This window comes from Anomaloglossus baeobatrachus, chromosome 9 (assembly GCF_048569485.1).
Source record: "Anomaloglossus baeobatrachus isolate aAnoBae1 chromosome 9, aAnoBae1.hap1, whole genome shotgun sequence".
In the NCBI taxonomy this organism is placed as follows: domain Eukaryota; kingdom Metazoa; phylum Chordata; class Amphibia; order Anura; family Aromobatidae; genus Anomaloglossus; species Anomaloglossus baeobatrachus.
The window spans coordinates 34,760,278-34,786,958 of NC_134361.1; the positions used below are offsets into that span (position 1 = coordinate 34,760,278).

Genomic DNA, 26,681 nt, shown 5'->3' on the forward strand with positions numbered 1-26,681 from the left:
TGTACTCGAAAAAACCAAAAATCCCTAATAAAACAGGGCGGGTGCTGGGTCTCCCAATTGGAGCTAGAAGAAAAGGAATTTACGGTAAGTAAACAAAATTCCCTTCTTCTTTATCGCTCCTAATTGGGAGACCCAGACAATTGGGACGTCCAAAAGCAGTCCCTGGGTGGGTAAAAGAATACCTCGTGATAGGGCCGTCAAACAGCCCTGTCCTACAGGTGGGCAACCGCCGCCTGAAGGACTTGTCTACCTAGGCTGGCGTCCGCCGAAGCGTAGGTATGCACCTGATAATGCTTGGTAAAGGTGTGCAGACTCGACCAGGTAGCCGCCTGGCACACCTGCTGAGCCGTAGCCTGGTGCCGTAAAGCCCAGGACGCACCCACGGCTCTGGTAGAATGGGCCTTCAGCCCTGAAGGAACCGGAAGCCCCGCAGAACGGTAGGTTTCAAGAATTGGTTCCTTGATCCACCGAGCTAGGGTGGATTTGGAAGCTTGCGACCCTTTACGCTGACCAGCGACAAGGACAAAGAGTGCATCCGAGCGGCGTATGGGCGCCGTGCGGGAAATGTAGATCCTGAGTGCTCTGACCAGATCCAACAAATGCAAACCTTTCTCAAATTGATGAACTGGATGAGGACACAAAGAAGGTAATGTGACATCCTGATTGAGATGAAAGGGAGATACCACCTTAGGGAGAAACTCAGGGACCGGACGTAGAACCACCTTGTCCTGGTGAAACACCAGGAAGGGAGATTTGCATGAGAGCGCCGCTAGCTCGGACACTCTCCGAAGAGACGTGACCGCTACTAGAAAAGCCACTTTCTGTGAAAGACGAGAAAGGGAAACATCCTTCATAGGCTCGAAAGGCGGCTTCTGGAGAGCAATTAGAACCTTGTTCAGATCCCAGGGCTCTAACGGCCGCTTATAAGGAGGGACGATATGACAAACCCCTTGCAGGAACGTGCGTACCTGAGGAAGTCGTGCTAGTCGCTTCTGAAAAAATACAGATAGCGCTGAGACTTGTCCTTTAAGGGAGCTGAGCGACAAACCTTTTTCCAACCCGGATTGCAGGAATGAAAGAAAAGTAGGCAATGCAAAAGGCCAGGGAGGAACTCCCTGAGCCGCGCACCAAGATAAGAATATCTTCCACGTCCTGTGGTAGATCTTGGCGGAGGATGGTTTTCTAGCCTGCCTCATGGTGGTAATAACATTTCGAGATAATCCTGAAGACGCTAGGATCCAGGACTCAATGGCCACACAGTCAGGTTCAGGGCCGCAGAATTCAGGTGGAAAAACGGCCCTTGAGATAGCAAGTCTGGTCGTTCTGGTAGTGCCCATGGTTGGCCTACCGTGAGGTGCCACAGATCTGGGTACCACGATCTCCTCGGCCAGTCTGGAGCGACGAGGATGGCGCGACGGCAGTCGGCCCTGATCTTGCGCAGCACTCTGGGTAACAATGCCAGAGGTGGGAACACATAAGGTAGCCGGAATTGCGACCAATCTTGAACTAAGGCGTCTGCCGCCAGAGCTCGGTGATCGTGAGACCGTGCCATGAAAGCCGGGACCTTGTTGTTGTACCGTGACGCCATCAGGTCGACGTCCGGCACCCCCCAGCGGCGACAGATCTCCTGAAACACGTCCGGGTGAAGGGACCATTCCCCTGCGTCCATACCCTGGCGACTGAAGAAGTCTGCTTCCCAGTTTTCCACGCCTGGGATGTGAACTGCGGAAATGGTGGAAGCCGTGTCTTCCACCCACGTGAGAATCCGTCGGACTTCCTGGAAGGCTTGCCGACTGCGCGTGCCACCTTGGTGGTTGATGTATGCTACCGCTGTGGAGTTGTCCGACTGAATTCGGATCTGCTTGCCTTCCAGCCATTGTTGGAAGGCTTGTAGGGCAAGATACACTGCTCTGATTTCTAGAACATTGATCTGTAGGGTGGACTCTTGCTGAGTCCACGTACCCTGAGCCCTGTGGTGGAGAAAGACTGCTCCCCACCCTGACAGGCTCGCGTCCGTCGTGACCACCGCCCAGGATGGGAGTAGGAAGGACTTTCCATTTGACAATGAGGTGGGAAGAAGCCACCACTGAAGGGATTCCTTGGCCGCCTGAGAAAGGGAGACGTTCCTGTCGAGGGACGTCGACTTCCCGTCCCATTGACGGAGAATGTCCCATTGAAGTGGACGCAGATGAAACTGCGCGAAAGGGACTGCCTCCATTGCTGCTACCATCTTCCCTAGGAAGTGCATGAGGCGTCTCAAGGGGTGTGACTGGCCTTGAAGGAGAGATTGCACCCCTGTCTGTAGTGAACGCTGTTTGTCCAGCGGAAGCTTCACTATCGCTGATAGAGTATGAAACTCCATGCCAAGGTATGTTATCGATTGGGTCGGGGTGAGATTTAACTTTGAAAAGTTGATGATCCACCCGAAACTCTGGAGAGTCTCCAGTGCAACGTTCAGGCTGTTTTGGCATGCCTCTTGAGAGGGTGCCTTGACAAGTAGATCGTCCAAGTAAGGGATCACAGAGTGACCCTGAGAGTGCAGGACTGCAACTACTGCTGCCATGACCTTGGTGAAGACCCTTGGAGCTGTTGCCAAACCGAAAGGCAGGGCTACGAACTGAAGGTGTTCGTCTCCTATAACGAAGCGTAGAAAACGCTGGTGCTCTGGAGCAATCGGCACGTGGAGATAAGCATCTTTGATGTCTATTGATGCTAGGAAATCTCCTTGAGACATTGAGGCGATGACGGAACGGAGGGATTCCATCCGGAACCGCCTGGTCTTCACATGCTTGTTGAGCAGTTTTAGGTCCAGAACAGGACGGAAAGACCCGTCCTTTTTTGGCACCACAAACAAATTGGAGTAAAAACCGTGACCTTGTTCCAGAAGAGGAACGGGGGTCACCACTCCTTCCGCTCTTAGAGTGGCCACCGCCAGCCGCAGAGCATCGGCTCGGTCGGGAGGTGGAGAAGTTCTGAAGAAGCGAGTTGGAGGACGAGAACTGAACTCTATCCTGTACCCGTGAGACAGAATGTCTCTCACCCAACGGTCTTGGACCTGTGGCAGCCAAATGTCGCCAAAGCGGGAGAGCCTGCCACCGACCGAGGATGCGGAGAGAGGAGGCCGAAAGTCATGAGGAAGCCGCCTTGGTAGCGGGTCTTCCGGCTGTCTTTTTTGGGCGTGACTGAGTTCGCCAAGAATCTGAGCTCCTCTGATCCTTTTGAGACCTTTTGGACGAGGAGAATTGGGACCTGCCTGAGCCTCGAAAGGACCGAAACCCCGACTGTCCTCTCCTCTGTTGGGGTTTATTTTGTCTGGGCTGAGGTAAAGATGAATCTTTACCCTTGGAGTGTTTAATGATCTCATCTAAGCGCTCCCCAAACAGTCGGTCACTAGAAAAAGGCAAACTGGTTAAACACTTTTTGGAAGCAGAATCTGCCTTCCATTCTCTTAACCACAAGGCTCTGCGTAAAACTACGGAGTTGGCGGACGCCACTGCCGTACGGCTCGTAGAGTCTAGGACAGCATTAATCGCGTAAGACGCAAATGCAGACATTTGAGAGGTTAAGGGTGCCACCTGCGGAGCAGATGCACGAGTGACCGTGTCAACCTGTGCAAGACCAGCTGAAATAGCTTGGAGTGCCCATACGGCTGCGAATGCTGGAGCAAACGACGCGCCGATAGCTTCATAGATGGATTTCAACCAGAGCTCCATCTGCCTGTCAGTGGCATCTTTAAGTGCCGCCCCATCTTCCACTGCAACTAAGGATCTAGCTGCAAGCCTGGAGATTGGAGGGTCCACCTTGGGACACTGGGTCCAGCCCTTGACCACGTCTGGGGGAAAAGGATAACGTGTATCCTTAAGCCGCTTGGAAAAACGCTTATCCGGATAAGCGTGGTGTTTCTGGATTGCCTCTCTAAAGTCAGAGTGGTCCAGAAATACACTTAATTTACGCTTTGGATACCTGAAATGGAATTTCTCCTGCTGTGAAGCTGTCTCCTCCACAGGAGGAGCAGGGGGAGAAATGTCCAACATTTTATTGATGGACGCTATAAGATCATTCACTATGGCGTCACCATCTGGTGTATCCAAATTGAGAGCGGTTTCAGGATCAGAATCCTGATCAGCTATCTCCGCCTCATCATACAGAGAGTCCTGCTGAGACCCTGACCAGTGTGATGAAGTCGAGGGTCGCTCATAGCGAGCTCGTTTAGGCTGTCTGGGACTGTCGTCCGTGTCAGAGCCATCACCCTGGGATGCAAGAGACACCCCCGGAACCAGGAGCTGTTCCGACTGAGGGGGACCAGGGAGCAATGAGTTAACAGTGCCCATGGCCTGAGGTACTGGTCTAGACTGCAATGTTTCAAGAATTTTAGTCATAGTCACAGACAATCTGTCAGCAAAGACTGCAAACTCCGTCCCTGTCACCTGGACAGTATTTACAGGAGGTTCTGCCTGGGTCACCTCCAGCAGAGGCCCCGGCCGAGCAAGTGCCACAGGGGCCGAGCACTGCACACAGTGGGGGTCAGTGGAACCTGCCGGTAGAACAGCCCCACAAGCGGTACAAGCAGCATAAAAAGCCTGTGCCTTGGCACCTTTGCTTTTTGCGGTCGACATGCTGTTGTGTCCTCTGAGAATCTAGGAGAGTATATAGCAGAGGATCCCTAGTGACCGTACAGTGCAATGTAAAGCTGTAAGCATAAAATACAATATACACTTCGGCACCAGTGGGGGTCAGCCCTTGAGGGCAGCTTACCGCCCGCTGAAAAGCGGGTGTGTGGGCACCAGAATCCCGTGTCTGGGTCTCCCAGCCTCCTCTCTCCAGCTCAGACTGCACACAGGAATGGCTGCCGGCGTCCTGAGAAGAGAGGTGGATCGTGGGCGTGCCTCAAACAAAAGTGCGGGAAACTGGCGTCCCACTGTGCCCAGTGTGAGGGCTGGAGTATGCAAAGCAGACTCCAGCCCTCTGCGCTGACAATCTGTACAGCATCCCGCCCTTCCCCTGACTGGCAGGCCTGGGGGCGGGAACGAAGTGAAACTAGGCCGCAAAAGCCGGGGACTCTAGTAATAAGCGCGGCCGTGATATATGCACGGCCAGCGCGGAAGTCCCCGGCGCACCACAAGTCCCAGCCGCGCCGCAGCAAAAACTGACAACAGCGGCCGCGCGGCAGTTTCACATACATGTCCCCTCTCAGCAAGCTGTAGATAGGAATGGCACCAGCGCGCAGCGCTGTTGTCCCCGGCGCACTAACACACCCAGCAAGCTGCAGTGTGCGCGCGGACTGTACGGGGACACAGAGTACCTTGGCGTAGCAGGGCCCTGTCCCTGACGATACTCCGCTCCATATCCAGCATATTCCCCAGGGGCTGTGGACGGAGCACGGTCTCTGTGCCTGGAGACCGGTAAATCCCACTTCACCCAGAGCCCTAAGGGGGATGGGGAAGGATGCAGCATGTGGGCTCCAGCCTCTGTACCCGCAATGGATACCTCAACCTTAACAAACACCGCCGACAAAAGTGGGGTGAGAAGGGAGCATGCTGGGGGCCCCATATGGGCCCTCTTTTCTTCCATCCGACATAGTCAGCAGCTGCTGCTGACTAAACAGTGGAGCTATGCGTGTATGTGTGCCTCCTTCGCACAAAGCATGAAAACTGAGGAGCCCGTGATCTCACGGGAGGGTGTATAGCCAGAAGGGGAGGGGCCTTACACTTTTAAGTGTAATACTTTGTGTGGCCTCCGGAGGCAGTAGCTATACACCAATTGTCTGGGTCTCCCAATTAGGAGCGATAAAGAAAGACCACTTTCTGTGAAAGACGAAACAACGAAACCTCCCTAAGAGGCTCAAAGGGGGATTCTGTAAGGCCGTGAGGACCAGATCAAGGTCACAGGGATCCAGAGGCCGCCGGTAAGGCGGAAGATGTGAGATGCGCCCTGCATGAAGGTGCGCACCTGAGCCAGCCGAGCGAGACGCCGCTGGAACAACACTGACAGAGCCGGGACCTGTCTCTTGAGGGAATAGAGGGACAGTCCTAGCTGCAGACCGGACTGTAGAAAGGACAGGATGGTCGGCAAGGAAAAACGGCCAAGGAGCATGGCCGGAAGAACGACACCAGGACAGGAAAATTCTCCAAGTCCTGTGGTAAATCCTGGCCGAGGAAGACTTCCGAGCCTGAGTCATAGTGAAGATGACCTCGGAAGGAATGCCTGAAGCCGTAAGGATCCAGGGCTCAAGAGCCACGCCGTCAATCTGAGAGCCACAGAATTCTGGCGGAAAACGGACCCTGTGAGAGAAGGTCTGGGCGGTCCGGGAGATGCCACGGCACCTCTACGGACAGACGGAGCAGGTCTGGGAACCAAGCTCGCCTGGGCCAGTCTGGGGCGATGAGTACGACCCGACGGCCCTCCATTCTGATCTTGCGCAGGACTCTGGGCAAGAGAGCTAGAGGGGGAAACACGTAGGCCAGACGGAACTGGGACCAATCCTGAACCAGCACGCCCGCCGCCAAGGCCTGAGGATCGTGGGAGCGAGCCATGTAAACCGGGACCTTGTTGTTGTGCCGGGATGCCATTAGATCCACTTCCGAAGTGCCCCATTTGCGGCAGATTGACCGGAACACTGCCGGATGCAGGGCCCACTCGCCGCTGTCCACGGTTTGAGGCTGAGATAATCTGCCTCCCAGTTTTCTACGCCTGGGATGTGGACTGCGGATATGGTGGACTTGGGAGTCCTCCATCCACCGAAGGATGCGTTGAATTTTCAACAGGGCTAGGCGGCTGCGAGTCCCACCCTGGGGATTGATGTAGGCAACTGCTGTCGCGTTGTCTGACTGGACTCGAATGTGCTTGCCCGCCGACAGGTGGTGAAAAACTACGAGAGCTAGGAGTACAGCCCTGATTTCCAGCACATTGATCGAGAGGGCTGATTCGGACGGAGTCCAAGTGCCCTGTGCTCGGTGGTGGAGAAACACTGCTCCCCAGCCGGATAGACTGGCATCCGTGGTGAGAATCACCCAGGACGGGGCCAGAAAGGAGCGTCCCTGGGACAGAGAGAGGGGCCGAAGCCACCACTAAAGAGAGCTCCTGGTCTGTGGCGACAGAGCCACCAGCCTGTGCAAGGAAGAGGTCCCTTGTCCCAACAGCGAAGAATGTCCAGCTGCAGGGAACGCAGATGGAACTGGCAAAGGGAACCGCTTCCATTGACGCCACCATCTGACCCAGCACCTGCATGAGGTGCCTGATGGAATGACGGCGGAGCCTCAGCAGAGAGCGAACCGCCAGATGAAAGGACTGCTGTTTGACTAAGGGCAACTTCACAAGTGCCAGCAGAGTCTCGAATTGCATCCCTAGGTACGTAAGTTCCTGGGTCGGGGTCAGAGTGGACTTGCAAGCGTGGCGAGAGTGAGCGAGACACTCCGCTGAGAGTGAGCAAGACACTCCGCTGACAGTCTGCACTGGATGAACCCTTGACTAGAAGGTCGTCCAGGTAAGGAATCACTACCAACCCTTGGAGGTGCAGAACCGCAACCACTGCTGCCATGACCTTGGCGAATACACGAGGGGCCGTGGCTAACCCGAAGGGGAGAGCCACGAATTGGAAATGTTCCTCTCAGATTACAAAACGTAGCCAACGCTGGTGTGAAACTGCGATTGGCACATGCAGATAGACATCTCTGATGTCGATGGATGCTAAGAAATCTCCTTGGGTCATTGACTGATCGCAGAGATTCCATGCAAAAATGCCGCACCTGAACATGCTTGTTGAGAAGCTTGAGATCCAGGTCGGAAAGTACCGTCCTTTTCGGGGACTAAGAAGAGATTGGAGTAGAAATCTCAGAACCTTTCCCAGTCGGGAACTGGTACAATTACTCCATTGGCCTGCAAGAATGCCACGGCCTGTGAGAAGGCAGCGGCCTTAGAGCAGGGGGGAGTTGACAGAAAAAATCTGTTTGGCGGGCTGGATAGAATTCTATTCTGTAGCCGTGGGAGATGGTAACCCGCACCCACTGATCGAAGACGTGTTGAAACCACACGTCGCCCAAGAGGGAGAGCCTGCCACCGACCAAGGACGTTACTGGCGCGGCCAGATCTGAGGACGCGGCTACATGCGCCAGTTAGTTTACGGACCTTGGCTGAGTTAGTGGACGAGGCCGAGGGCTTAGAGGACGACCAGTTAGAGAAACGAAAGGAACGAAACCTCGACTGGTTCCTGCCCTGGACAGGTTTCCTGGGTTTGTGGCATGGAAGTACTCTTCCTGCCAAAAGCTTCCTTAATAATTTCATCCAGTTGTTCACCGAATAGACTGGTCCCAGAAGGGGAGTCCAGCAAGGAACTTCTTAAGAAGCATCTGCCTTCCACTCTCGAAACCACAGGAGCCTGCGGATAGTGAGGGAAGTAGCCGAGGCCACCGCAGTGCGGTGACAGTCTCCAGCATGGCAGGCATGGCATAGGATGAAAAAAACTGAAGCCTGGAAGTTAAGGCAACCATTTCGGGCATAAAGTCCCTGGTGAGGGAATGCATCTCCTCCAGAGAAGCAGAGATGGCTTTGAGAGCCCGCACTGCTGCAAAAGATGGGGAGAACGAGGCCCCTGCCGCCTCATATATAGATTTGCCAGAAGGACAACCTGGCAGACAGTGGGATCCTTAGAGAGGTGCCGTCAGCCACTGATACAACTGTCCGGGCTAAAAGTCTAGACACCGGAGGGTCCACCCTTGGTGAATGAGCCCACTCCTTGACCACCACTGGTGGAAGGGGGAAACAGTCATCAGAACCACGCTTTGGGAAGCGTCTGTCAGGACAGGCTCTGGGCTTGGTCACAGTGGCCTGAAAACTGGAGTGGATAAGGAACACACTCCTTGTTTTCTTAGGCAAGGTATACTGATGCTTTTCTGCCAGAGGGGGTTGTTCCTCTGATACTGGCGGATTGAGATCCAGTACAAATATAATGGACGCAATCAAATCATTAGCATCTGCGCCACTTTCGGACAGATCAATGGGGTACATGGAGAAGCCGCCGAGCCCCCAGTAAAGGCATCCTCCTTGTCCTGCGAGTCGGCTCGTGAACCAGAGCCGCGGGGCGAGGAAGGAAAGGGGACCCTGCGTCTCCATTTTAGGAGGACGGGGTCTGAGACCAGATGAAGAATCCTCTGTGAGCTTTGCTGAGCGAGCCGTGGCAGCAGAAGCGCCCTGGGAAGGGGGCTGATGCATGCTCAGCAGTGTCCGGGACAGCTGTCCCATAGAGAGAAGGATTCTGCTCAAGCCGGGGGTTCAGCCACCGGAGCTGGAGCAGCCGGAGGGACCACTGGGGATGAGCCTCCAGGCTGAGGCACCACTATGTTAGAGCAGGCATCACAATGTGGTTATGTGCTCGGTACAGACAGTACGAGTCTACATGCAGTGCATAATAAGAACAGCCTTGCAGCTTTGCTCTGATGGGAGACATGCTGCAGAAGTGGGGGCTCTGTCCAGAATGACCCCCAGCAGAGTATATAAACAGAGTATATAAGCAGCAGCACAACCGGAGGTTGTGGCTTGCCAGACCGTTTAACATAGGGGCATCTCTGTGCCCTCCAGATCCCCCAGCCCAGGCCCCCATTTGTCACAATATGGTTATGCAGACATTGAGAACGCTGAGAAAATGGCGCCGTGAGCGAGGAGAGGGGGCGGGGCCTACTCAGAGCTGGATCCGGAGGGCCAATGAGGTATACAGGGGAGGGAAGCTTTCCTCAGTGAGGAGTGTCCCTTCCCTGTGCTGAACAGCCGCTGGGCGGAGCCACACTGTCCCTCAGTGAAATCGAAACTAGGCCTCAGGCGAAGCCGGGGCCTAGATTTAAACATGCGGCCAGCGTGCAGGCACCATCGGCGCGGTTCTCCAGTGAAAACTGGAGAACCGGCCGGAAATGTTAACACAGACATATAACACACTCTCCCCCACAAATAAAGTACAAGGGACCCCTGGAAAGACCACTTTCTGTGGTAATAACGTCTCAGTACTTAGCTTGTGAGACGCAGGTGCCAGGTCCCTGGGGGGTGATCGCTCCGTCCGGCAGGATCCTGAAAGGGCTGCGGATGGAGACCGGTCTCCTGCAAAGCAGTGAGAACCGTGATGGCTCCCACTTCAAGCCAGAGCCTCAGGGGATGGTGAAGGAGCGCGGCATGAAAGGGCTCCAGCCCTGAAATCAACCTTAACAGCACCGCCGACACAGTGGGGTGAGAAGGGACATGCCGGGAGTCCAGATTGGACCCGCCGGGAGTCCAGATTGGACCCGCTTTTCTTCCAAATCTTTGAAATCAAAAATCAAAATTCAGAGAATGCATGTGTGTGTGTGACCTCCTGAACACAAAGCATTGAACTGGTTGGATTTGTCATCCGGGGGGGTGTATATGCTCGGAGGGAGGAGCTACACTTTTAGTGTAGTACTTTGTGTGTCCTCCGGAGGCAGAAGCTAAACACCCATGGTCTGGGTCTCCCATAGGAACGATGAAGAAAAATAAAGTTACGATATCTGACCTGATGCCCTGGTTTCAGTCTGCTTCCTTGTTAGTTAACACAAAAAGGAAGTCCAAACCTGCTCCCTTTCAGCTTCTGAATAGTAACGTACTTGAAGGGGGCTGGCTGTCTTATAGCAAAGCCATCCCCCTTCTCTTTCTATTCATAACACATAGAGAAGAGGGTCTGGTTTAGCTAATGACCCAAGACCCAAGCTTATTTCATCTACAGCATTACCCATGTGCTGACAAGGAGGGCGCGGGGGTACAGATCTTTCTGTACTTGTACAAACCTGGTCAGGTGCTAAATTCAGGTCAGCTATCATAAATAAAGTATAGCCATTTTCACACATCCATGGTACGGACGGGTCTCAGCTCTCCAGACTTGAACTCAACAGCCTCATATATGTCTGTGGTGGTTGTTTCACGATCCAAGTACGGACTGGCCATGGTTCTCCAGACCCGAACTTAGCCTTATATAATGTCTGTGGTTGTTGTGTTTGGGTCAGGAGACCCCCTGATCAGCCTAAACATCGCAGTCCATACTCACACCGTGCAACCAAAATATGTAAAGTAGCCTAGGTGTAATCAATTTCAAGTACACCAGCAGGTAGGAGATGGTTGACAGGGCTTCCGAATAAGGACCTGATTGCTACCATATTGAGGAGTTTTTGGAACTCAACCTCCAAATTTTTGAGGATTTGGAGTTTCTGCTCAGTTTTCACTCCAAAGACTGCTAAAAAAATAAATGAATATTGTGCGTCAAATATCAATTGCAACGTCAGACTACAATAAACCAGTAGATCCAAAGCAGGCGGCAACTGTGGAGAATGCAGACACCACTAGGAGGAATGTATACTATTTGCAAGGACAGACTACAGGCAAGTCACTTCCTGATATAATGCCCGTGAGGTCACGTGTTTGTCTACACACTGTATTGCATATAAGGGGCACTGGCAATTAATGATTTTATTTGAAGAGCTCCTTCTGATCACTTTTTACCGACAGGTTTTCCGTGTCACAGAACAGCCGGAATGGATCACCGCTCTAAAAGTTGCATCTTTCTTAGTCGATGGGACCAAACTTCTGCAGGACCGCCATTCTTCATGAGGGTTGGAGAGGAGTAGTACTGCACCCACCGAGCATCCTGAAGAGAAGGATTACTATACCAATGTGGTCATGGACAATGGGAGGAACATTTCCTATTTCTGTGTTGCAGGCCAACTGCAGAATAAATACAAAATGTGTGCACCGGGTCAGCTGTCCGCGGCCGTTACATATCACGTGTGGCCACTACAAGGGAAATGTAGTATTAGGCTTCGTGCCTACGTTCAAGGGTCATAGCGTTTTGGACGTAGTGCGTTTAAGGTGCGTCCAAAACGCTGTGATGTACAGTATAAGCACAGTGGATGGGATATAGAAATCTCCTACCCGCTATGCGTGTACTGTCTGCAGCGTAAACTGACCTGCGGTGTGGCTCTCCGACCCGCAAGCATGTTGATTCTTTGCACACGGGCACGAGAAACTGTGGTCTTCTGTGGAGGAGATTCGCGGCCCCGCAGATCAGGACCTACCGCGCCCAGGACAGTGGGTTCTGATCGTGGGAACATAAAGGAGGTGACGCTATCAGACCAGGAGTCTCAAGGGTCCTGAGCCAGCTCATGATACAATTAGAGCGGAGCAAAAATCAATTTGCAGGACCTTCGTGCAGCAGCCAAGGAACATGCCGCTATACATCTAATATATAAAGGTGTGTGTGTGTGTCCGGGATTTGCATCTGCACCGTCGCAGTTACAGCCACAAAATTTTGCACACTCACACTTCAGGACACCGAGAGCGTCATAGCCTATGTTTTGAGGGGAAATTTTAACCCTGCGCTTTACAGTTATTCACCAAAAAACCTGCCTCCATTAAAGCGAATGGAGCTGGGAGCCTCAGTGCAGCCAGAACTTCAGAAGAATGTGCAGCCACGCCCTTATATGGAATGTTGGCATGTCACAATGCAGCCAGGGAAAGAGACAGACAGGGTAAGAGACAGACACAAAGACAGACTGGCAGGGAAAGAGACAGGTAAAGAGACAGACAGGGAAAGAGACAGATAGGGTAAGAGACAGACAAAGACAGGTAAAGAGACAGAGACACAGGGAAAGAGACAGAGGGAAAGTGACAGGGAAAGAGAGGGAAAGTGACAAACAGGGAAAGAGATAGACAGGCAGGGAAAGATTGAGACAGACAGGGAAAGAGACAGACAGATACATACAGAGGGGGAGACAGACATTATAATTACAAATCTATCTATTTGTTTTGTGGTTTTTGTGTGCAGAATACATTCTATTTTGTTAACAGCAGTTATTAACCCGGGCGAAGCCGGGTAGTACAGCTAGATTATTATATATATATATATATATATTTATATTATATATACACACACACACACACACACACACACACACACACACTGCTGTTCAAAAGTTTGTGGTCTCCCGGAAAATGTTGTCTTTTCCATGAAAAAATCGTACTTTTATTTATCAGGTGAGTTGCATAATGAATAGAAAATATCGTCCAGACAGTGACGGGGTTAGAAATAATGATTTTTACTTGAAATAATAATTTTCTCTTCACACTTTGCTTTTGGCACAGAATGCTTCTTTGCAGCGATTCCAGCTTTGCAGACCTTTGGCATTCTAGCTGTTAATTTGCGGTGGTTATCTGGAGATATTTCGCCCCATGCTTCCCCCTCCCACAAGTTGGATTGGCTTGATGGGCACTTTTTGCACCATACGGTCAGGCTGCTCCCACAACAGCTCTATAGGGTTGAGGTCTGGTGACTGGGCTGGCCACTCCATTACAGATGGATACCAGCTGCCAGCTTCTTCCCTAAATAGTTCATGCATAATTTGGAGGTGTGCTTTGGGTCATTGTCCTGTTGTAGGATGAAATTGGCTCCAATCAAGCGCTGTCCACAGGGTATGGCATGGCGTTGCAAAATGGAGTGATAGCCTAACTTATTCAAAATCCCTTTCACATCGTACAAATCTCCCACTGTAGCAGCAACAAAGCAACCCTAGACCATCCCATTACCTCCACCATGCTTGACAGATGGCGTCAGGCGCTCTTCCAGCATCTTTTCAGTAGTTCTGCATCTCACAAATGTTCTTCTGTGTGATCCAAACACCTCAGACTTTGATTCGTCTGTCCATAACACTTTTTTCCAATCTTCCTCTGTCCAATGTCTGTGTTCTTTTGCCCATATTTATCTTTTCCTTTTATTAGCCAGACTTCGATATGGCTTTTTCTTTGCCACTCTGCCCTGAAGGCCGGCATCCCGGAGTCGCCTCCTCACTGTAGACGTTGACACTGGCATTTTGCAGGTACTATTTAATGAAGCTGCCAGTTGAGGACCTGTGAGGCGTCAATTTCTCACACTAGAGACACTAATGTACTTGTCTTGTTGCTCAGTTGTGCAGCGCGGCCTCCCACTTCTCTCTACTCTGGTTACAGCCTGTTTGTGCTCTCCTCTGAAGGGAGTAGTACACACCGTTGTAGGAAATCTTCAGTTTCTTAGCAATGTCTCGCATGAAATATTCTTCATTTCTAAGAACAAGAATAATCTTCACATGAAAGTTCTCTTTTTCTGGCCATTTTGAGAGTTTAATGGAACCAACAAATGTAATGCTCCAGATTCTCAACTAGCTCAAAAGAAGGTCAGTTTTATAGCTTCTCTAATCAGCAAAACTGTTTTCAGCTGTGCTATCATACTTGCACAAGGAATTTCTAAACATCCATTAGCTTTCTAACACAGTTAGCAAACATGTACCATTAGAACACTGGCGTGGTGGTTGTTGGAAATGAGCCTCTATACACCTATGTAGATATTGCATTAAAAACCAGACGTTTGCAGCCAGAATAGTCATTTACCACATTAACAATGCATAGAGGGGACTTCTGTTTAATGCTAGCTTCATTGAAGAAGAAAAAAAAAAATGTTCTTTTCTTTCAAAAATAAGGAAATATTAAATGACCCTAAACTTTTGATTGGTAGCATATATACCGTATTTTTCGGACTATAAGACGCACTTTCCCCCCCAAATGTTGGGGGAAAGTGGGGGATGTGCATCTTATAGTCTGAATGTAAGGCTGTGGGGAATGAGGGTGCTGCGGTGGAGCTGGTCATCGGGGTCACGAGCAGGCTGCAGCAGCGCCTGCCGTGACCACCAGGGCCCACTCTTTACATATGCACGCCCATCCTCCCAGCGCTGACAGGTGGGCGGGGTGATGGGCGGGGGCTGCGCGCATACTAAAGAGCCTGCCCGCATGATCACCCCTGGCAACTGCAGCCTGGAGTGATCATGTGCGGCTGTATTCACTGCTCCCCGCGCATCATCAGCGTGCGGTGCAGTGAATCAGTATACTCACCGTTCCCCTGCAGCATCGCTCCTCCTCAGTCTGTGCCGGCAGCGCTGTGTGGAGCCGGCCACGATCCCTGCAGCATCGCGATCTCCTCCTGACTGTGCCGGCCACGGATGTGTGGAGACTAGTGGTGCTCACAACGATTACGTCATCGCTGTGCGCACGTGTCCACACAGCCGCGCCGGCACAGACAGGAGGAGATCGCGATGCTGCAGGGATCTTGGCCGGCTCCACACAGCGCTGCCGGCACAGATGGAGGAGGAGCGATGCTGTGTGGAGCGAGGAAAGGTGAATATAAATGTTTATATTTTTTTTTCTGTGTGTGGCACAGGATGATGGGCGCATAGAGCGCAGGATGATGGGCGCATAGAGAGCAGGACAGGATACGGCCATATGCCAGGATGGGAGCACATACCAGGATGGCAGCATATAGCAAGATGGGGCTATACCAGGATGAGGGACATATACATATCTATATATATATATAATTGCCTTATTCTGTCTGTCTATCTGTCTGTCTGTCTTGCTCCAAAATTGTGTCCTTACGGTGACAAACAGCGGATTGGCCGCCGGGCTCAGCCTGGCCCCACCCACCCCCACAGATTGGCCGCTCGCTTCGGCCTGCCCCGCCCCCTGCATGGATTGGCTGCTTGCCCCGACACTCCGCACGCATCGCCAGACATAACCTTGCGCTGCTGGGATCGTGACGGAGCCGGTGAACGCTGGTAACCATTATACGCATCGGGTAACTAAGGTCCCTTAGTTACCCGATGTGTATCATAGTTACCAGTGTACACCGGCTCCGTCACGATCCCAGCAGCGCCAGACATACCCTTGCGATGCTGGGATCGTGACGGAGCCGGTGAACACTGGTAACCATTATACACATCGGGTAACTAAGGTCCCTTAGTTACCCGATGTGTATCATAGTTACCAGCGTTCACCGGCTCCCGGTACACATGTGCAGGGAGCCGGCATTATACTCCTCTCCCCCCAGGACTACTCCTCCTATTATAGTCCTCCTATTATACTCCTCTGAGTATAATAGGAGAACTATTATAGCATGGGGGATGGAGCACGATGGGGAGTGCGCAGCATGGGGGATGGAGCACGATGGGGAGTGCGCAGCATGGGGGATGGAGCACGATGGGGAGTGCGCAGCATGGGGGATGGAGCACGATGGGGAGTGCGCAGCATGGGGGATGGAGCACGATGGGGAGTGCGCAGCATGGGGGATGGAGCACGATGGGGGGTGCGCAGCATGGGGGATGGAGCACGATGGGGGGTGCGCAGCATGGGGGATGGAGCACGATGGGGGGTGCGCAGCATGGGGGATGGAGCACGATGGGGGGTGCGCAGCATGGGGGATGGAGCACGATGGGGGGTGCGCAGCATGGGGGATGGAGCACGCACGATGGGGGTGCGCAGCATGGGGGATGGAGCACGCACGATGGGGGTGCGCAGCATGGGGGATGGAGCACGCACGATGGGGGTGCGCAGCATGGGGGATGGAGCACGCACAATGGGGGTGCGCAGCATGGGGGATGGAGCACGCACAATGGGGGTGCGCAGCATGGGGGATGGAGCACGCATGATGGGGGTGCGCAGCATGGGGGATGGAGCACGATGGGGGTGCGCAGCATGGGGGATGGAGCACGATGGAGTGCGCAGCATGGGGGATGTAGCACGATGGGGGGTGCGCAGCATGGGGGATGTAGCACGATGGGGGGGTGCGCAGCATGGGGGATGGAGCACGATGGGGGGGGGTGCGCAGCATGGGGGATGGAGCACGATGGGGGGTGCACACCTCCCCCCAAAAACACACACACACCCCACACCCACACAAACTGCGCAACACACACACACAGCGCTCCACAAACAACGCAACACACAAACAACGCAACACACAAACAACACCGCTCTCACCCCCCGCCACACCCAGACAACACCCAGAACATGTACAGCCCCTACACAAACACTTGGTAACTACACACAACAACATCTATATATATATATATATATATATATATATATATATATATATATGTATATATATATATATATATATAAACAAAAATCATACATGAACTACACAATACGTAAATTCTAGAATACCCGATGCGTAGAATCGGGCCACCTTCTAGTACATACATATACACACAAGGCAGGAGGATCATTACCAGGATGGGGTACCTTAGTAGAGAATTTGAGGACATTACCCCCATAATAGTGACAGCAGCAGATCCTCGCCCCATAACAGTGTGTCATGACCACATTTTTTGCTTAAAATTTTATTTTCCTTCTCTAAAAACAGGGTGCGTCTTATAGTCCGTAAAAAGACACACACACACACACACACACACACACACACACACACACACACACACGTAATAAACTGCAGAGTCTGTAAACTAAAAAGATATGGCTAAGATTACAGAGTAAAGCCAGAACCCTTCCGTTCGTCCATACACACAGTGTTTATCAGTGGGTACTGGCGTTTTCGGCAGCCCCGTTATTCTGCAGGTTCCGTAGCCTGGAATTGATCGAGGTTGGCTCATAAATGGATGCCCTCCTATACACACGCAGGGCGATGGGCACCTCTTGTAAGGCGGGGAATCTTCTGGACGAATACCAAGAGGGAGAAGACCTCAAAATAAGTTGTCTGAAGCGAACCCGCTCTTCAATAGGCAATATTGACCCGTCCAATAAAAAGTCTCAAAAGATCGGCTTTTATTCTTAATCACAATTAAATACAAGGTTGTGTAGACAAATATTATTTTTCCAGGTCCATTTAAATACAGGCCTCTAATAGTATCAAGGCTATATTGCTCTGCCCTCATCCAGCCAAACCCAAAAAGATCCCCATGGTGGTAGAAAGAGCCACTGACAACGTCTGGGCCAAGCAGAGGGACTGGGACTGACCAAGATGGTAGAAACCATTGCCAAAATTATAAAAGCACTTTGGATGTGTTACCTCAAGCCAGTACAGCAATGGTGCCCCGGACCAGAGGTCTACACTGGACCATATATACAGATATATACCAAGCAAGAGTATTGCAAGTCAGGTTTTTATCCAACCGGACAGCCCAGTTGCCAGACCCTTACCCTCCATTAGCCAGATCAGTCCTCTATGGGGAAATTGTGTGGTCGCCCAGAAGTATTAACCAATTCACCTAGACAGCTTGATTTGAAGGGGGGGCATCGGGTTGTGACCACCCCCTTTAAACCCACCGGCTTTTGCTAAAATATATGGGTCTTGTTGACCTTCTTGCAGCAAAAACTTCAGCAGATATCTTTAAAGTGTGTCGAAAAGTATTTGCTCCGTTCCCAAAAGAAAGAAAAAAGGCATTTATTTACGTTGCTGAAGGTGGCACCGCTTCATCAAACCTGCCCACGGGTTTAATTAATAAATCTGCTTATAAAATATCCCCGACCCCCCCCCCTCCCCCTCCAAAATCTACTGTCTATAAAATTAACGAGATACCAAAAGTGAAGATGGCGAGTGGACGGGCAGACCGGAAAAGGGAACACAAGGGGGAAGTTGGCTTGGACGACCTCCCTTTCGCTTTATACGATCATTTCCAGCTGGCGGGCATACTCAATCACTTGTTTGGCTAATTCAGTGGAAGGGATCGTGGCCTCCTCCGGATTCTGCTGCTGGCTGCTGAAACTGTAGTAGTTATTCGGACCCAGTACCCAACCGCGCTGGAAAGACAAGAAGAGAAGACGAAGAGGTGTTTATATTGTGTGTATTGTCACCACTTCTACAGCTCAACAATAAAAACGGGGATCCGGTGTGGAAGGGTAATGTGTCAGCAGATACTGTACGCGATGGTCCGGTATCTGCAGACAGAACGATATTTGGGATTCCTCCATCTCTGGGTCTCTGTTTTAGGGGATCTACTGCGACCCTCACATGACACTCTGCTCACACTGGCAGCACAGCGGGAACCGAGTGTCATTGCGACTGAGGTCCAATCATGGGGCCGGGCCGCCTCCACGGAGGGGCCGGGCCGCCTCCACGGAGGGGCCGGGCCGCCTCCACGGAGGGGCCGGGCCGCCTCCACGGAGGGGCCGGGCCGCCTCCACGGAGGGGCCGGGCCGCCTCCACGGAGGGGCCGGGCCGCCTCCACGGAGGGGCCGGGCCGCCTCCACGGAGGGGCCGGGCCGCCTCCACGGAGGGGCCGGGCCGCCTCCACGGAGGGGCCGGGCCGCCTCCACGGAGGGGCCGGGCCGCCTCCACGGAGGGGCCGGGCCGCCTCCACGGAGGGGCCGGGCCGCCTCCACGGAGGGGCCGGGCCGCCTCCACGGAGGGGCCGGGCCGCCTCCACGGAGGGGCCGGGCCGCCTCCACGGAGGGGCCGGGCCGCCTCCACGGAGGGGCCGGGCCGCCTCCACGGAGGGGCCGGGCCGCCTCCACGGAGGGGCCGGGCCGCCTCCACGGAGGGGCCGGGCCGCCTCCACGGAGGGGCCGGGCCGCCTCCACGGAGGGGCCGGGCCGCCTCCACGGAGGGGCCGGGCCGCCTCCACGGAGGGGCCGGGCCGCCTCCACGGAGGGGCCGGGCCGCCTCCACGGAGGGGCCGGGCCGCCGCCACGGAGGGGCCGGGCCGCCGCCACGGAGGGGCCGGGCCGCCGCCACGGAGGGGCCGGGCCGCCGCCACGGAGGGGCCGGGCCGCCGCCACGGAGGGGCCGGGCCGCCGCCACGGAGGGGCCGGGCCGCCGCCACGGAGGGGCCGGGCCGCCTCCACGGAGGGGCCGGGCCGGCGCCACGGAGGGGCCGGCGCCACGGTGGGGCCGGGCCGGCGCCACGGAGGGGCCGGGCCGGCGCCACGGAGGGGCCGGGCCGGCGCCACGGAGGGGCCGGGCCGGCGCCACGGAGGGGCCGGGCCGGCTCCACGGACTATATATATTTTTTTTTGTCTTTTTTACACACACGCCAACGTGTGGACTGCCTGACTATTTATAGGCAGGTGCCCTAATATAATATAATAATATTTTTAAACTTAAATGTGTGCATTCTTTTGGCCTAAAATAATGAAGATTGATTGCAAACATTAAAAATTTTGCACCATTCTGTCGCCCCTGTCCATTGCTGGCTGCATAATGGGATAACTAAGGATCCATCAGTGGATCCATTCAGACTGGTTTTTAGTTGTCTTTTCCTTAGCTTCTCTCAGCTGATACATGACCAAAAAAAGTAAAAAAAATAAATCAAAAAAAAGTTTAGCACAAATTATGATGGGGTCATAAATCAGCAGAGAGGGGCTCAAGTAAACTAAAAATCAACGAGTTCCCTGATATTCTTATTTAGCCAATTCTGCAGCCAGTAATAAAAACAGGGCAAATGGTGGAAAGCTTTTAATGAAACTCAATTGAAATAATTATTTTTAGCCAAAAATACATGCATTTAAAAAAATAAAATTAAATGCCCCCCAAAAAGGCATTCATATCTTAACTCTGCCCAGAATTCAGTGAGACGGTCCTGGGTATCTTCCACTATTGCAGAATCCATTCTGCCCCACCAGTAGGGTGGATTTTCCAGGAGATTCTCATCCATATTCACCTTCTTTGCATAGTCTGTCATTTTCTTTGGAGTACTGAAGAACAATATCCTGGTGGCTTCATTGAAGAGGATCTTCTCGTAGGCCTTCTCAATGCAGCCGGCGATCTCATCCCTGCAGAGGGAACATTATTAGAATGCTGATCTATGACTAAGAGTGCTGAAAAACAGCAGGAAAATATCCTCTATGACCGAGCATTATATATTAGTGCATGTATAGTGGTGCACTGCTATATAAAAGGAGAAATGCAGTCTATAAAATCCTCCGAGGCGTCATGTAAGAGGATCACACTGATAAAGGAGGACCTCAGCTGCCCCTTGCCGTACAGATTCATACTGTATACGCACTTTTTGCAGTTTCTTTTCAACTCTACCCAAAAATATACAATTTACACATATTACAAGATACTACACATCTCATATAGAAGCATAGATGAAGAATATAAAAAAAAATAAAAAATGTTATGGCTATTGAAATGTGATTTAACCCCTTCAGCCCCCAGGCACTTTCCGTTTTTGCGTTTTGCTCCCCTTCTTCCGAGAGCCGTAACTTTTTTATTTTTCGTTCAATCTTGCCATATGAGGGCTTGTTTTTTTGCGGGACGACTTGTACTTTTAAATGAAACCATACGTTTTACCATATGGTGTACTGGAAAACAGCAAAAAAATTCCAAGTGTGGAAAAACTGCAAAAAAAAAAAAAAAGTGTGGTGGCACAATAGCTTTTGGGATGTTTTATTCACAGTGTTCACTATATGGTAACACTGATGTGTGGGTGTGATGCCTCAGGTCGGTGCGAGTTTGTAGACACCAAACATGTATAGGTTTACTTGTATCCAAGGGGTTAAAAAAAAAAAAATTCACAAGTTTGTCCAATAAAAGTGGCGTACGTTTTGCGCCATTTTCCGAAACCCATAGCGTTCTCATTTTTTGGGATCTATGGCTCAGTGACTGCTTATTTTTTGCGTCTCGGGCTGACGTTTTTAATGGTACCATTTTTGCGCAGATACTACGTTTTGATCGCCTGTTATTGCATTTTGCGTAAAACGTGCGGCGACCAAAAAACGTAATTTTGGCGTTTGGAATTTTTTTGCCACTACACAGTTTTAACAATCAGATTACTTGATTTTATATTTTGATAGATCGGGCATTTCTGAACGCAGCGATACCAAATATGTTATAAACAAAAATTTAGCCATACTAAATATCCACCCTATGGAGCCACTTAGTAGTGTCCCATAAGGAGATGCCTACTCCGAGGAACATAGAAAACCGGAGGAATTGGAGAATTAAGGCAACAATCATGTACGAAAAATATCATTTTATTCATTAAAATACATATGAACTGTTATAAAATTACAATTACACAGGTGGAAAAAAACGACCTAAGAGTGAAACATGAAAGTGAGGGGAGAATAAGAGGGGGACGGGGAAGAGTTGTGGGGCAACCCCGCCAACCAGGACCAACCAACCAGGGATTAATTATTATTATGGTGCCACCGGTCACATGGGATGTCATGTAATGATTTATGGCTGAAAAACCAGTCCGGGCGATCCAATAAGTGTCAAAAATTGTCTGCAGAATGCATATACCTGTATTGATGTGTTCCCCAGGAACACCGCAGTCTTGTGAATCAACTAGATCGCCGCACGGAACCACCGGCAAGGATAACCAACATGGGATTGTCTCAGTACCAATGTACATATAGTAAATCCAGGCCTGGTGCACCGCGCAGACGACACAGTGTAGTGAAACCAATTGGTTCCTGTGATGTGACTGCGGCAGTATAGTACAGGGAAGACTGCAAAACCGTGTACCTATATAAAAAAGGGGGTATATGCTAATGCCCGCTGGGACTGAGCAGCCACAGTGTAATATGTGTTCTGACAGCAGGCTGCAGGGAGCTGCAGAGCAAGCGAAAAAGGACAGTGCATAAATGAGAGTGAGCGATCACTGTGCAGCAACCCGGGGCAGCATGCAGTCAGACAGAGCCAGTCATATGGTGGAACACAGAATGTAAAGATACCTGATGGTTGGTGCTGGGGGCGGGGAAACAGCCCCCCGCCCCCAGCACCAACCATCAGGTATCTTTACATTCTGTGTTCCACCATATGACTGGCTCTGTCTGACTGCATGCTGCCCCGGGTTGCTGCACAGTGATCGCTCACTCTCATTTATGCACTGTCCTTTTTCGCTTGCTCTGCAGCTCCCTGCAGCCTGCTGTCAGAACACATATTACACTGTGGCTGCTCAGTCCCAGCGGGCATTAGCATATACCCCCTTTTTTATATAGGTACACGGTTTTGCAGTCTTCCCTGTACTATACTGCCGCAGTCACATCACAGGAACCAATTGGTTTCACTACACTGTGTCGTCTGCGCGGTGCACCAGGCCTGGATTTACTATATGTACATTGGTACTGAGACAATCCCATGTTGGTTATCCTTGCCGGTGGTTCCGTGCGGCGATCTAGTTGATTCACAAGACTGCGGTGTTCCTGGGGAACACATCAATACAGGTATATGCATTCTGCAGACAATTTTTGACACTTATTGGATCGCCCGGACTGGTTTTTCAGCCATAAATCATTACATGACATCCCATGTGACCGGTGGCACCATAATAATAATTAATCCCTGGTTGGTTGGTCCTGGTTGGTGGGGTTGCCCCACAACTCTTCCCCGTCCCCCTCTTATTCTCCCCTCACTTTCATGTTTCACTCTTAGGTCGGTTTTTTCCACCTGTGTAATTGTAATTTTATAACAGTTCATATGTATTTTAATGAATAAAATGATATTTTTCGTACATGATTGATACCAAATATGTGTATATTTAATTTTTTTTAACCCTTTAATTTTCAATGGGCTTAAAGGGGGGTGATTCGAACTTAGGGGTTTTTTTTTTATTTAAAACTTTTTTTTTACTTTTTTTTATTTTACTAGTCCCCCTAGGGGACTATAGCGATCAGCAATCTGATCGCTCTGCCGTATCTGCTGATCACAGCTATACAGCTGTAAACAGCAGATACGGTCACTTCCTGATTCATTCGGCTCCGGGCCGAGTGAAAACGAAAGTGACTCGTCATAGCTGCAGGCGTCATCACATGACCCTGTGCTACCATGGAACTCACGTGACTTCCGGTGGGGGCGGCGGTAAGTGAAAATCCTGACCGCGCGTATATACATCTCGCTGCTAGACTTTGGCAGCGAGATGTAAGGGGTTAATGTTACGGGTGGAATGCGATTCCACTCATAACATGTAGGCACACGTCAGCTGTTGAAAACAGCTGATATGTGCGCCGATCACCGCAACCTGCCCACGGCAGTGGGCGGAGCTTAACCTCATACGATCCATGACGGATAGATCTGTCAAAGGTCGTGAAGGGGTTAAAAGGGGACTGTGGTCAGGTCAAGATGGCTCATTTTATTTCTGCAGCTCACTTTAGTATGCCTTTTTTTTCTCCCAAATTGACCACATGGTTCCAGAGAAATGGGCCTTTTTTACTTAGTAGTACCCTTCATGGGCGTTACAAGGGGGCATGGCTTGCAGGATAATGCTGAGCAGCCTAAAGACACGCCCATGAGGATCTATGAAGACACAGACCCTCTTTGAAGAAAAAAAATTGCTGCCCCTTTGGGCTATGTGCTCTGCTGTGAATACATTTTCCAGTTTGGGGCTCCCTCTTGTGGTCAGTGCTGGCGGTGCAGTTGACTTGTGGAATGAGAGCCACACACCTGTAGAGGACTGGCAATCAGGCCTTTCAGACTGGGACTATATAACTGAGTAGTTTTCTCCTGTTCCTTGCCGGTGCTCAATTGATTTCCTGTGTGTTTAGGACATTCTGAATCCAGCCCTGCGCTCTACCAGAACTCCTCTCCGATAAGTTGGTCTTTGTACCTCTGCTTATTGTTTTTCTCTGTTTTGATACTATTGCTTTATTCCTATTTTGTCTGTGTGGAGTTCCTGGTGGAATTGGATCATTCCCTGCTGAGAGTGTCTGTATACTTAGCTCCATGATTCTGCAATGTATTGTGTTTTGTCATGCTTGGTATTAAAGAAGGGAATTTTGTTTACTTACCGTAAATTCCTTTTCTTCTAGCTCCAATTGGGAGACCCAGACAGTGGGTGTATAGCTACTGCCCTCTGGAGGCCGCACAAAGAACTACACTTAAAAGTGTAAGGCCCCTCCCCTTCTGGCTATACACCCTCCCGTAGGAGTACAGATTCCTCAGTTTTAGTACCAAAGCAAGAAGGAGGAAAGCCAATAACAGTTTCAAAAACAAATTCAATCCGATAACACGATCGGAGAACTTAAGAAACAACATGAACAACATGTGCACCCGAAAAACGAAACCCTAAGAACAAATAGGGCGGGTGCTGGGTCTCCCAATTGGAGCTAGAAGAAAAGGAATTTACGGTAAGTAAACAAAATTCCCTTCTTCTTTTTCGCTCCTAATTGGGAGACCCAGACAGTGGGACGTCCAAAAGCAGTCCCTGGGTGGGTAAAAAGATACCACATGAACGGGCTGTCAGACAGCCTCTTCCTACAGGTGGGCCACCGCCGCCTGAAGGACCTGTCTACCTAGGCTGGCATCTGCCGAAGCGTAGGTATGCACTTGATAGTGTTTGGTAAACGTGTGCAGACTCGACCAGGTAGCCGCTTGGCACACTTGCTGAGCCGTAGCCTGATGCCGCAATGCCCAGGACGCACCCACGGCTCTGGTAGAATGGGCCTTCAGTCCAGATGGAATCGGAAGCCCAGCAGAACGGTATGTGTGAAGAATTGGTTCCTTGATCCACCGCGCCAGGGTGGATTTGGAAGCTTGCGATCCCTTATGCTGACCAGCGACTAGGACAAAGAGCGCATCAGAACGGCGTAGAGCCGCCGTGCGAGAAATGTAAATCCTGAGTGCTCTCACCAGGTCCAACAGATGTAAACCCTTTTCAAATTGGTGAACTGGATGCGGACACAAAGATGGTAAAGTGATATCCTGATTGAGATGAAAGGAAGAAACCACCTTGGGAGAAAACTCTGGAATTGGACGCAGTACTACCTTGTCTTGGTGAAACACCAGGAAGGGAGATTTGCAAGATAACGCCGCTAGCTCGGACACTCTTCGAAGAGACGTGACCGCCACAAGAAAAACTACCTTTTGTGAAAGCCGAGAAAGGGGAACCTCTTTCAAAGGCTCGAAAGGCGGCTTCTGGAGAGCAATGAGAACCTTGTTCAGATCCCAGGGTTCCAATGGCCGTCTGTAAGGAGGAACGATATGACAAACTCCTTGGAGAAACGTGCGTACTTTAGAAAGCTGTGCCAAGCGCTTCTGAAAGAATACGGATAGCGTGGAGACTTGACCCTTAAGAGAGCTAAGCGACAAGCCTTTTTCCAACCCAGACTGCAGGAAGGAAAGAAAAGTTGGCAATGCAAATGGCCAGGGAGAAAACCCTTGAGCCACGCACCACGCTAAGAATATCTTCCACGTTCTGTGATAGATCTTAGCTGAGGATGGTTTTCTAGCCTGTCTCATTGTGGCAACAACTTCATGAGATAAACCTGAGGCCGCTAGGATCCAGGACTCAATGGCCACACAGTCAGGTTCAGGGCCGCAGAATTCAGATGGAAAAACGGCCCTTGAGACAGCAAATCTGGACGGTCTGGTAGTGTCCACGGTTGGCCTACCGTGAGATGCCACAGATCCGGGTACCACGACCTTCTTGGCCAATCTGGAGCGACGAGTATGGCTCGATGGCAGTCGGACCTGATTTTCCGGAGAACTCTGGGTAACAATGCTAGAGGTGGGAACACATAGGGGAGTCGGAATTGCGACCAATCCTGAACCAAGGCGTCTGCCGCCAGTGCTCGGTGATCGTGAGACCGTGCCATGAAAACTGGGACCTTGTTGTTGTGTCGTGACGCCATCAGATCGACGTCCGGCGTCCCCCAGCGGCAACAGATCTGCTGAAACACGTCCGGGTGAAGGGACCATTCTCCTGCGTCCATGCCCTGGCGACTGAGAAAGTCTGCTTCCCAGTTTTCCACGCCTGGGATGTGAACTGCGGATATGGTGGACGCTCTGCTTTCCACCCACGTCAAAATCCGTTGGACTTCTTGAAAAGCTTGGCGACTGCGTGTTCCCCCTTGGTGGTTGATGTACGCCACCGCCGTGGAATTGTCCGACTGAATCCGAATCTGTTTGCCTTCCAGCCATTGTTGGAAGGCTC

General features: G+C 51.4%; 2 protein-coding genes across 2 annotated transcripts in view; one reads left to right on the forward strand and one right to left on the reverse strand.

Moving 5' to 3' along the window:
• Positions 1 to 11,737, forward strand: part of LOC142251031 (uncharacterized) — a 36,419-nt gene extending 24,682 nt beyond the window's left edge. The window contains exon 3 of the mRNA XM_075323527.1: positions 11,497 to 11,737. Within this exon, the coding sequence (XP_075179642.1) occupies positions 11,497 to 11,539 (43 nt within the window). The 3' untranslated portion in view covers positions 11,540 to 11,737. The remainder of the gene's footprint in view (positions 1 to 11,496) is intronic.
• A 5,874-nt stretch (positions 11,738 to 17,611) lies between these two features.
• The window catches only part of PSMD8 (proteasome 26S subunit, non-ATPase 8), a 63,685-nt gene continuing 54,615 nt past the window's right edge, over positions 17,612 to 26,681 (reverse strand). Inside the window, exons 6-7 of the mRNA XM_075322546.1 lie at positions 20,463 to 20,574; positions 17,612 to 18,603 (exon numbers count right to left, since the gene is read on the reverse strand). Coding sequence (XP_075178661.1) covers positions 18,466 to 18,603; positions 20,463 to 20,574 — 250 coding nt within the window. The 3' untranslated portion in view covers positions 17,612 to 18,465. The remainder of the gene's footprint in view (positions 18,604 to 20,462; positions 20,575 to 26,681) is intronic.